We start from the raw sequence: 12,415 nt of genomic DNA, 5'->3' as shown, positions 1-12,415 counted from the left end.
TTCCATTTCTTGGTGTCTTCTTCAATCTCATTCATAAGTTTCCTATAGTTTTCATCATACAGGTCTTTTACATCCTTGGTTAGGTTTACTCCTAGGTATTTAATAGTTTTTCATGCAATCGTGAATGGGATCAGTTTCTTGATTTCTCTTTCAGCTGCCTCATTATTTTTAATCATTTGGATTTTCTCTTTTGTTAATACTATTGAATCTTTTACACATTAAGAAAATTTTTTGAAGTGTATGTATTTTGAGAGAGAGAGCATGAGCAGGAGAGAAGCAGAGCGAGAGAAAGAGAATCCAAGCAGGCTCTGCACTGTCCGCGCAAAGCCCTATGTGGGGCTTGAACTCACGAACCGTGGGATCATGACCTGATCATGACCTGAGCCAAAATCAAGAGCCGGATGGTTCACTGAATGAACCACACAGGTGCCTCTACACATTTTTTAATATAGGGTTATTTGAGGGGATTTTTTATGGGTTCTGGATAGGAGTCCTTGTCAGTGACATGTGCTACAAGCGTCTCCCACGTTGTGCTCTGGCCGTTCCTCCCGAACTCGAGTCTAGTGAGCAGAGGGTCCTCCCGGCTTCCCCTTTCGCTCGTGTTCTCAAGGACTCTCCCTGCGCCGGGATCATAGAGCTCTCCTGCTCCCCTGGAAGAGCTCTGCGGGGTGCCTAGGCCGTGGGGACGGGTCTCGGGGCAGGTGTTCAGGACCGAGAGCCAGCTGCCCGTGCTCGTTCCCACAGGGCCGCCGCTCTTCTCCATCGCGCCTGCGTCCTGGGGGCCTTGTCCGCATGTGGTGGGGCTGTTGGGGTCCCTTGTTCTGGCCCCCTGGCTAAACTTCCTGTGGCTCTGTAATAAGTCTTGACACGCATGGAGGGACTTTGCTTCCTTCTGCAGGAGCGTCTCGGCTGTTCTCACCCCTGTACTTCCGCGCCAGCTTTGGGATAAGCTGGTCGAGTGCCACAGACAGGCCGGTTGAGGTTTTATCATTGCTTGGAACCGCTGGTAAATTAACACCTTTGCATTAGTGAGTCTTCCAGTGCGTGGATACAATATGTCCTTCGTTCGTGCAGACCTTCACTCTACCTCAGTAATGTTTTATAATTTTTTGTGGTGAGACTGCATGTCTTTTGTAACACCTTCTTCGGTATGTGGCATGTTTGTCTTAATTGTAAATATAATCATTAAAAATTTTTACTTACTATTTATTGCTGGTGTACAGAAATGAGATGGTCTTTGTACACTGTTGTGTCTGGCAGCCTTGCTAACTTCAGATATGAAAGATTCCTGATGTGCGCAGTCACGTCATGTGCAAATAATGACGGTTTGTTTCCAGCTGTTCACCTTCTCTGCCCCCCGCCCCCTTACTGCGTTGGCTAAGACTTTCAGTAAAGAGGCCTTTGTCCTTGACTTATTTCTACTTCTTCAGGGAGAGCTTTCAATATCTGACCATTAGTTATGATATTTCCTATAGGATTTTTAAAGATAGGCTCTATTACTTTAAGGAAATTTCTTTTCATTCTGAATTTAAAAAGGATTTTAGAAATTACTTAAAATCCTGAATGATTTTTAAGTTGTTTTACTTTTTTTCACCTTTGCTGACGTGACAAATTATGTTGATTTTCAGTTGAAACTTTTTGCATTCTTGAGATTAACTTGGTCCTGATGCATTGTTCTTTTTCTATAGAGCTGGCTTCCGTTTGGAAGTCTATACCCATTACAGTTATCAACACCTTGCATTGACCTTTCTATATATACACAAAGGCAACAGTGCTTTGACTCAAATATTTTTTTCTCATTTGTTTCTTGGGTCTCACAGTTCGCTCACCCCACAGTGTCGCGTCCAGGCCTAGGACTGTTTCACAGTGGGGTCCGCTTACTCAGAGGGCACGGCTGCTCAAACTGCATGGGATTGTTCCACAGAAAATTAAGGGGGGTAAATCGTGACTTGTGTGTTACCTCTTTGGTACATTATTGCAGCGGTAAATGTAAAGGCTGCTGTGGGCGTTGGGGATGGACTCAAGTTTTTTTGCCTTCCTGTCGTTGTCACCCTGGCGTCGGTCTGCCTTCTCAGGGACCTTGACTCTTTGTTTCATCTCCCATCTTCCACGGGGATGCTGTCCTTGGTTGAACATCCACCAGGGCTGGGCTCTGTACTGAGACTGCGTGCCAGAGGGGAGGGGTCCTGGGACTAGGGGACGGGGTCCTGGAGGGCCACACACACCACTGCAGCAGCCCGTGGCTCTGGGCAGGTTACTGCCTCTCCCATACCGTCTTGAGTGAAACCTAGAGATGGAGATAGGACCCACCTCATTGATTATAAAGGTTAAAAGAATTATATGCCAAAAATATCATATGCCACTCTGATAAGAGATGTGGTTTATATATATTCAATGACATGAAAATGCATTCCCAATGCAATGTTGATTGAAAAAATCAGAGTGAAGTATTGTCGCATCTCTTGAAAATTGCACATAAGTATATATGCTTGTGTGTGTGTGTGTGTGTGTGTGTGTGTGTGTGTGTGTGTATACGTTATGTAACCGAAAGAATGCTGACTTTTTTCTGCTAGCTTTTCTATGTTCTAAATTTTCTATTATAAAATCCTGTTCTATTTTTGTATTAAGAAAAATAAATCTATAAGTTGTGTTTAAGAGAAAACTACGATGTTCATTACAGCCTTGTGCAAAATAGTTATCAGTTGGAAACTACCTGAATTTCCAACAATAGGGTAATGGTACATTATGGGATATTATGATGCTACATTAAAATGTTAATTATTAGTTTCTTAAATTTTACATTGCTTAGTGTTTTTATTTTATTTTAGGCAAACTTTGGAGTCGGAGTTTAAAACTAGCTTATACTCTACTTAATAAACTGACTAGTAAGAATGAACCGCTACTTAAACCTGGAGACAGAGTAAGTAAATAGAATATAACTTATTGGAGTGAGCAAAAATAGAAATTCTAGTAATATGTCTCATTGAAATCAGTATTCCATCAGTTGGTTAGACTTACAGCATTAACACAAGGGATTTAAAGCAACAAAGGAAAAATATTAAAATGTGGAAAAAGTTTATGACGACGTACATAAGATGATCTTTCCATTTATTGTTCCTCATGGCCCAACCACTGACTCTTCGACGTCTTTCCTCTTTGACTGCATATGTATTGATTTTAATAAAGCTATTAATAAATATTAGGTCCCCAAAGCTTGAGTTTTATGAGAAAACATTGACCTAACTTTGAAATTCTATGTGTTCCCTATTCATCTCTTCCTCTCCTCCATATGGCCAGGCCGCCCCTCTTACCTCCCTGCAAAGGTGGTTACGAAGGAGGCTGGAGACACGTTGTTCCTTGTCCTTACCACGCTGGCCAGCGTTTCTGGCAGTAGACGCGGGGCTGCTTAAGTTGACCAAAATTAAATCAAATAAAAAATTTAGTGCCTCAGTCACACAAGCCATGTTTCTGGGGCTCATAAAGCACATGTGACTAAGAGGTACCGCATCTGATAGCTTGAAGATAGAACATTTGCCTCATCATAGAAAGTTCTGTCACCAAGCGCTGCCCCAGTCCAACTGAACCAGACACGAGGAGCGCGGGTATTCCAGAGCATCCAGGGTGGGGGACAGCGCGCCCAGCTGCGAGAAAACCTAGTGAGAGGGGCCGCCTGTGGTCACATCACCCAGCAGTGAACCCGTTGGTTTCAGGCAGCTCCGTGAGGGCCCGCTTTTTAAATAGAACTAGTTGCCAAGGAAATTTGAAGAAGGAAACCTGAATGAAAGAGAATAACCAAAGGGCAAAGAAGAGAAAAACAAGAAAAGGGGATGGTGGCCAGGGCAATGGGGAAAGAGGGAGGAAGAAGAGAAGAAACTTCGAAGAAAGCCAGAAACAAAAAAGAAATTTAAAATAATTATTATATTTTATATTTACAGTATGTATTTATATTATGTATTATATTGATAAATATTATTAGTATCCCTGGAGAACCCAGATGAACACGTTGCTCCATAAATCAAGGAAAAGATGCTAGTAGGGAAGACTCAGAGACGGAAAGCGGGAAGGACAAATAGTGCAAACATTAGACTTGGTCAAGAAGATCCAGCGTCCGGGCAGTAGGAGTTCAGGCGGGAAGGAGGGCAGAGAGTAGAGAGTTGTATCTGGTTGTAGTAGTGCTGGTCGACATCCTGGAGCTGGAGGGTGTTGGCTTCAAAGTGCAGGGCCTGTGGCAAAGTCGGGCAAAGCTCCTTACCACTTCCGGAGCAGGACCGGGCACAGAAATAAGACTCTGAGCTTCCAGGGGACGGGAGTGAGCTGCCGCGCAGGGCGGTCCAGGAGGACAGAGGCCCCAGCACGGGGGCCTGCTGCTGGGCATCTGGTAAGACTTAGGAGCTTACCTGACTGGTTGGTTACTTAGAAAGTACTTTCCACAGGCATTTCACATGCTGGTGGAGCATTTTAGAACAAATTGCCCAGCGGAAACGTGGAGAGCAAAGCAAGTCAAGGCGGTGGTAGCAGTGACCGCCCGCAGATGGTGGGCGAGGCTGTAAACGTGTGACTAGCACGAGAACGATGTTTGTGTTTCAGGACGAGTGTGTAAGAACTCCTGATTGACGGTGTGCTTTAAAATCAATCCAAGAATCACTAATTTATTTTTCTTGAAAAAGATTCCTGCAGGGACAGAGACGTCCAGATATTCTTCTTGACTAGTGAGAGAGTCCACGCAGCTAATTAGGTTGATTATGAAAGAGTGACCGGATCACAGTGAATGAGCTAATTATGAGATGTGGGTGGCAAATTTCTCTTCCCGTGAGGAATAGAGTTTATAAAAGTGAACACACACTACTCTTTATAACAAATCTCGAAAAATGTTTTTATACCAAACATCTAGTCTCAAAGCTATAGGTCATAGTTCTGGCCTGTTAATACCAACTTTTGAAGAAGAGCGTTGCCCTTTTCAACCAATTAACTTGCTGGAAACGCCATTTCCAGACCCCACGCGGAGAGCACGGGGGCAGCTTGCGTTTTGTCCTCTGAAGGGAAGAGCTCTAGCAGCTTTGGGTCGCACGGGCCGAGTCGGCGGCCCTTATTCTGACTTACCGCTTCTGGTTCCAGGCACACTTCTTACAAGATTTGGGGCTTATAAACCTCTTGTTCCATAAATAGCCTTTAAGTTTATCAGATGTTCTACGAAACGGAAAACTGGAGGATAGGGGAAGAGAAAGAGGCAGGAACACAGGGCTGAGTGTTCATCTACAGTGATAGGAAATATAATCGGTACTGAGACATTTTCAAAAAATAGAATATACCAGTATAAGCACAATATTTAAAAGTATGAGAGTAAATAGCAGGAGGAAGATATAAGATTTTTTAAAAATGTTTATTTATTTATTTATTTTGGTGCACCAGCCAGGGAGAGGCAGAGAGAGCATCCTAAGCAGTCTCCATACTGTCAGCACAGAGCCCAAGCCTACGACCATGAGATCATGACCCGAGCCAAAATCAGAGTCAGACGTTTAACTGAGCCACCTAGGCGCCCTTAGAATATTTTTTAAGTGGCTGCCTTGGGGAGTGAGGAGGGGTGGAGCGTACGGGTATTGTTTTTCATTAGTACGTTTGTCGTCTTAAATTCTTTTTAAAATGTTTTTGAGAAAAATAAAAATATAACATAAATAATATAGAGCATATGATTTAAACAGTGGCAGCATGATGACCAGGTAGGCCCCCCCAGGGGACTCTGCAGGAGGCGACAGCTGTGGGGGTCTTGGCTGAGGTGTCCGGTGCCCTCCCCCCCTTCCCCGTCAGTACACTGAAGTCTTGAGTGAAGATCAGTTCAGCTAAAACTTCGGTGTTGGGACTTTCCCTTCTGAAGATACTTTAGGTATAATTTGATTCCGAGCACTCTTCCTGTTGGTTCAAGGTGCTTCTTGCCTGGGCTGGTGGATGCAGGGAGCCGTGCCTCACTAGGGAGCCTCAGCTGCTGCCCAGACAGTCAGAGTGCATGGGGCCGGGTCTCCATCCCACAGCCAGACTGGTTGGTGCTGGGCTGCCTTCAGACAAACATTTTAAATTAGTTTTTGCATGTGGAATAAAGATCTCAGTCTAAAAACTATGAAAAGTTACATGGTTGAGGGAATTTAAGGACCAGGAAGTAACCCCCAAATTACATTTTGTGAACCCAGTTTGAAAAGCTGTACGATCATCTAAACTGTCCCAGATTCCATCTAGTCCGCAGAGACCTGTGTTGAGAACGGTCGCATGCTTCATGGTTTTCCTTCATGGTGTTGCAGGTGGCCCTGGTGTTTCCCAACAGTGACCCTGTGATGTTCATGGTGGCGTTTTATGGCTGTCTCCTGGCAGAGCTGGTTCCCGTCCCCATAGAAGTGCCGCTAACAAGAAAGGTAGCTGCTTCTTCAAAGGTGACGCGCAGACTCGGCGCGTCCTGCTTGGCCCTCCCAGGGAAGGACGCCGTCCGCCAGGCAGGCGCCGCTTTGACCCACGGTGGGGATGCAGGCGGGACTCGGGAGACGCGGCGCCATCTACAAGCGCTCCTTTCTATGTGTCTTGTCGGTGAGAGGGCTTTTAGGAGCTGTAGGTGGAGCTATGGCCTCGCTGAAATTTTCGGTACAAACAGTGAGCATATTTTCCTCTGATGAATAGAATTTATGATTTGGTAAGACTTTGTTACACTTTCTCTCAAAACCATATGCTTATTGATGATAGTTTTCATTTCTTGGGAATAAATAAATCACACACTAGCTCACTTCTGAGTGATAGTTTTGAAGATGCGAGATGGAAATTTTCTCGCATTTCAGTCCACGTACTTAACAGCAGGCTTTTTTGTTGCCAACAAATGGTTAATGTGGGGGCTTGCTGCTGTTCTGGGTGGCCAGCACATTTTAAGTGTAAATGTCAGTAATCTGGTTATGGAAAAGAAATGGCATTTTAGTAGACAAAGCAAGCATCTTAGAAGATGAGAGTTCTCTACCATTTCAGTGTTCAGGTGCTTACAGTGAGCCCTGTCAGCAACAAATACTCAAAAATCCCAAATATAAACTTGTAAATAAAACCAGTGTATCTCAAAGGATAATATATGATGAGTAGATATTTAACTACAGAGATTCTTTGGAAGAAGCAAGAGATTTGTTAAACCTGTAGGAAGAAAATGACAAGCCTTTACTAAGGGACATGTGTAGAAGAAGGACTGACAAGGAATGCACATTTCTGTGGGAAATAAGTACGAGTGTCAAAGGTCGGGCCTCCCCAGGTTTACCTGTGATTCTAAATGTAATTCAAGTGGAAATTTCCATGCTGCTATTTTTGGAGTTTATTAAAATGCTCCCAAATGTCATTTACATCTTGAGAAACTAGCCCATTATCTAGAACTTGATATTTCATTGCAGAAATATATCTTTTATATTTAAAAATGCTTGTACGTTACTCATGAAAATATAGTGTCTACCTACATAGGATTGGGTTGTAGGACTTTGCGAAGGTGAGGTGAGGCGCTCGCTTTCTGTGCGTGGGCCTGAGCGGGGCAGGGCCCTCGGGGGCAGCCCCATGAGCACCTTGCCATGTTTTGTGCAGGATGCTGGCAGCCAGCAGGTCGGGTTTCTTCTGGGCAGCTGCGGCGTCGCCCTGGCCCTGACCACGGACGCTTGTCAGAAGGGCCTGCCCAAGGCACAGACTGGAGAGGTGGCGGCGTTCAAAGGTAGGCTGCTGAGGGCGGGGGACTCCGCATGCAGTGCCCAGGTGTCCTTTCGTGGCGGCCGAACGTTACGTGGGCTAAGGAGTGTTCAGGAGCGAGGTCCTGGTCACAGGCCTGTGCGTCTCACCACCCACCCACTACCCCTGGTTCAGGGTCTAGGCCTGTGCCGTTCGGTATGGTGGTCACAGGCCAGAGGCGCCCACTGACTTAAATATGAATTAATGCAGAGTAAATGGGACCAAGACTTCTGCTCCCTGGGCGCTCAGTGGCCAGGGGTGGGCAGCTCAGCCCTGAGACCCTCTGACCACTTGCCCGGGCCGGTGCCCTGTCTGCACCCTCACAGGTTGGCCCCCACTCGCCTGGCTGGTGATCGACGGGAAGCATCTAACCAAGCCCCCGAAAGACTGGCATCCGCCGGTCCGGGACCCAGGGCCCGGGACTGCCTACATCGAGGTACTGACGTTGTCCAGCTCAGAGCCCACGGGCCCCACGGGCCCAGCTCGTTTCCCGTGAGAGTGTGCGCAGTCACACGCTCACACTTACCCTTTGTCTTCCCTTCACCTCAGAGGCGGGAGGGGGGGACGGGAGCTCACTCAGGTCTGGTTTCACTCCTGCTTGATCGTCCCTCCCCAGGCCCCCGATGTTGGCAGTTAGGGGGGAACCTGCGTGCACCGCTGTGCTGGGACACTTGCCCCACGGTGTGCCCCAGTTTCCGCTGTGGGTGTCCCCCCGAGAGCCACGGCATAAAGTGTGCTCCGGTGTGACAGGAGGGTTAGAAGGACAGGCGACTGACCGCTTCTCCTTTTTAAATTCTGTCAGCCTCCTGTTCTATCTGGTGTGGCCTCCAGAAGCGTCATATAATGGATTTTTTTTCTTGAAATCTTTCAGTATAAAACAGGCAAAGAAGGCAGCACAGTGGGGGTCACGGTGTCCCACGCATCCTTGCTGGCACAGTGCCGGGCTCTGACCCAGGCTTGCGGCTACTCGGAAGGTAAGGGCACGTGGGCGGCTCTTCCAGCCTCTCCCCAGGTGGGGCCGGGAGCCGGGTGCTCGGTTCTCTCTCTGCCCGTGCTGGAGGCGTGGGTGTTCGGTCACCCTGGCGGCCCCACTCAGGGGCCTTTCCGAAGAACCCATGTGTGTATTGACTGGCGGAGCGTGAAATTCACACACTTGCTTGTGCCTGGTGGCTGGTTCGATCTGTGACGTAGCTCAGGGGCTGTGCGTTTTGCATTAAAAAAATGGAAAACCGTCTTACTGGACCCCCGTTTTTATTACTGTTCTCTGTGAGTGTGGTTTTGGCTTAAGCTGTCGTGCAAGCAAATATGGAAATGGAATCTTTATGGTCGTAGATTTTCTGGTGGTAACATATAGGTAGCCCTCCCCCCATTTCCTGTTAAATATTAGATGTTTAACTTAGAGAACTGTTATTTTAAAAACTATAAAGATGGATACAGGGTGGTTTCCTTACCATAGCAATACTGGAATTGAATAAAACTAGAGAGTAAATTGAATGGTATATTTAAATAACTGAAATATGGGTGTTTAAAAGTAAGGGGTAAAAAAAATAATGAAATAAAAAGGGGTAGCTGAAGACTCCAGTGGAGATTTGGAAAATATTTTAGATATATGCAAAGGCCTAATAATTTTTTAAAAAATTGGATCTGTTGGGGCGCCTGGGTGGCTCAGTCGGTTAAGCCTCCGACTTCGGCTCAGGTCAGATCTCACGTTCGTGGGTTCGAGCCCCGCGTCAGGCTCTGTGCTGACAACTAGCTCAGAGCCTGAAGCCTGCTTCAGATTCTGTGTCTCCCTCTCTCTGCCCCTCCCCCTCTCATGCTCTGTCTCTCTCTGTCTCAAAAATAAATAAAACATTAAAAAATATTTCTAAAAAGAAAATCGGATCTGTTAAATCAAGTCACACGGTTTTCTTTTTGTCGAGATGTATGTGTCCCTTCTCATTTGGGCTCTTTAGCTAACAAAGGGGGCATGTGCACAGACGTACTCAGAAAGCATTCACGTTTCCCGGTGCAGCAGAGTTGTGTTCACCGTTGGGGTCCATCCTGTGGGGATGCACCTGGGCGTTGCTGTGGGTTTGCTGGGGGCCACATTCGCTCACAGCACCTGTGCGGGGTTGGGAGCCAAGTCCTGCCGAACACAGGGCTGTGTGCAGCCCAGGTCACCGCCACTCCGCCACCTCCCCTGCGGGGGAGCAGGGAGGAGGGGCAGCTTTCGGAGGCGGGGCAGCTCGAGCAGCACATGACGTTGCCCAAAGATGGGTAGAGTCTCAGCCTCACTGTGAGAAATGGGGGAGCCCGGTGTAAAGAGAGAAGCAAGCGTGTCTCTCACTGCAGAGAGAGCCTCCAGCAGCCGCCTGGGGCGCGCCGGTCCTTGTGTTTTCGGACCAGCGATCATGGCTCTCTGTTTGAATCCAAGATTCTTTGATGTACTTTTGAGTTTTTCTAGTAATTGGGATAACCGATGATTGATCAATTAGTGCATGGTGTTTGGAAATGCTGTGTATGTTTCTTAAAAGTCTTCATGTTAATGATGTATTCATCTCAGGTTCTTTAAAAATGCACATGACTTGTGAAGAGGGTCACTCAGTGGTTTAACCATCTTTGTCCACTTTCAGCTGAGACGTTAACAAATGTGCTGGATTTCAAAAGGGATGCTGGTCTGTGGCATGGCGTGTTAACAGTGAGTGTTGTCTGCTAAATGATCTAATTGTCGCAATGAGGGATTCTCGTGCTTCGTATCAATAAATGACCCCAAAACCCTATTTTTAGATGATGTAATTGGCCCTTATCTGAACCGAAGTGTCATCAGGAGAAGGGCGCTGGCGTTACCTTTGCCTTCTCTGGTGGGGCGTGGCCGTCTGCCGTGTGCCCCTGGGCGAGGCCTGCCCCTGGAGCGCCTCCGTTTTCTCTCACAGAGCGTCATGAACAGGATGCACGTGGTCAGCATCCCCTACGCACTGATGAAGGTGAACCCGCTGTCCTGGATCCAGAAAGTGTGCTCGTACAAAGGTAACGGGAAGCCGCGCCGCCGTTGGACCCGTCCTCCATTAAAGAGGTTGCTTAGATTAGGAAAACGAAGCTACATGCAGGACTGCAGGTGCGGGCTGAGGAGCCCCCACAGCCTGGGTGCGCCCTGACCGCGTCGCAGACATTGCCTGACCTGTGTGGCGGCCTGGGCGGCCCTGGCGGAGGGCCTCGCTGTGACGGCTCTCTTCTGCAAGGACCATAGGCCTCTGATGTTATTCTCTTGAAATTTCCCTTACAGTCGCATCAGTACTCCCAGTTCTTAGTAGTAGAGACGGTTTTAATCTGAAGTTGGGGCTTTTCAAGCCACCAGTAGCAGAGCTGTTGATTCGAACGACGCAGTGTAGACAGAGTGCCATGAGGCTGCCCACAGCACCCCCTTCCGTGCCCTGCCCCCGCCTCGGCTAGCCACAGTGCTTCCCGAGCGCCGGCACAACTTCGGCCCTGCCTCTGCTCCAGCCGGACCAGGGGGCGTCTTCAGAAAGCCCTGAGGCTGGGCCTCGGGTCTCTTTTCTCCACTGACTCGTCCTGGCTAACCGGGTTTACCTGTCTGCCCACGCAGGTGGCAGCACCGGCCACCGCATGCGGACCCTGGGCGTGTGCTCTGCTGGTGCCTCTTTGCAGCAGCTTTGGGTGGTAGCTGTCTCTGTTTCTCCTGTTTTATGGAGGACAGCTGACGTTGTGGGTGGATTTGGCAGGTGTGGCCCCCTAGGCTGTGCGAGGCCAGGACTGAAGGTCCGAGTCCGGCTGTTCACATCCTGGCGTCCTCCAAACACATGTCAGGCCCAGCCACACGACTGTGTGAGTCGGCAGCTCAGGTGGGGACCCCAAAAGACAGAGGAGCAGACTTGGGAAGAACAAGATAGCACTTCCAAGAGAAAATTAAAGTTGGGAGACAGATCTGAGTTTTCTATGGGACATGGCTGCAGGAAGTGTGTGGGCAGAAACACAAGTCTGTGTTGTCTGTCCAGCTGCGTGCACATGTGTGCGTCTGTGAGGTGTGAGGGTGCCACTTTCCCCTGACACAGGGCACGTCTGTGCTCCTCCTCCGCAGCCCGGGCCGCGCTGGTGAAGTCCCGGGACATGCACTGGTCTCTCCTGGCTCAGCGAGGGCAGAGGGACGTCAGCCTCAGCTCCCTGCGCCTGCTGGTCGTGGCCGATGGCGCAAACCCCTGTGAGTAGCCCCGCTGACCGAGTGCGTGGCCTCCCCTCCTGCAGGCCTCACTCAGGGGGCGGGGGTGGGGGAGGCTCTAGTAGAACATGGGAGAAACAGCATGGTGACGTCGCGTGCGTGTGAATGTCCTGCCACCTGCTGTGACATACAGCCCCCTGGGAAGGGGGGACTCGCTGGCGTCTCTCATGTGTTTATTAAAGCACTGAGTTTAAAAGTACTTTTAACACTATTGACAGAAGATACATTAAGAAATGACTCGAATGTCGATACTGACTGGGAGCGTCCCAGCCTCCATCCTTGGTCCCTGTGGCCCCACTGATCTGGCTCCGCCTCCTGGTGGGATTTCCCATGGTGACCAGAGTTGCCCTGGGCTCCGCGCAGGATCTGAGCGTGGCTTTCTGTCGGGGGCCCTGGGCTCCGCGCAGGATCTGAGCGTGGCTTTCTGTCGGGGCCCCTGGGCTCCACGCAGGATCTGAGCGTGGCTTTCTGTCGGGG

At 48.7% G+C, this 12,415-nt stretch overlaps 1 protein-coding gene across 1 annotated transcript in view; it reads left to right on the top strand.

Moving 5' to 3' along the window:
• Nucleotides 1–12,415, top strand: part of DIP2A (disco interacting protein 2 homolog A) — a gene marked incomplete at its 5' end in the record, with an annotated part of 87,019 nt that overhangs the window by 38,716 nt on the left and 35,888 nt on the right. The window contains 8 exons of the mRNA XM_029940585.1: nt 2,829–2,920; nt 6,291–6,401; nt 7,588–7,711; nt 8,052–8,161; nt 8,597–8,699; nt 10,338–10,402; nt 10,638–10,731; nt 11,801–11,920. Of these exons, the coding sequence (XP_029796445.1) occupies nt 2,829–2,920; nt 6,291–6,401; nt 7,588–7,711; nt 8,052–8,161; nt 8,597–8,699; nt 10,338–10,402; nt 10,638–10,731; nt 11,801–11,920 (819 nt within the window). The remainder of the gene's footprint in view (nt 1–2,828; nt 2,921–6,290; nt 6,402–7,587; nt 7,712–8,051; nt 8,162–8,596; nt 8,700–10,337; nt 10,403–10,637; nt 10,732–11,800; nt 11,921–12,415) is intronic.

This window comes from Suricata suricatta, chromosome 5 (genome assembly GCF_006229205.1).
Source record: "Suricata suricatta isolate VVHF042 chromosome 5, meerkat_22Aug2017_6uvM2_HiC, whole genome shotgun sequence".
NCBI lineage: Eukaryota > Metazoa > Chordata > Mammalia > Carnivora > Herpestidae > Suricata > Suricata suricatta.
Note: the sequence above shows the minus strand (reverse complement) of the source record. Positions and strands in the feature narration are given on the sequence as shown.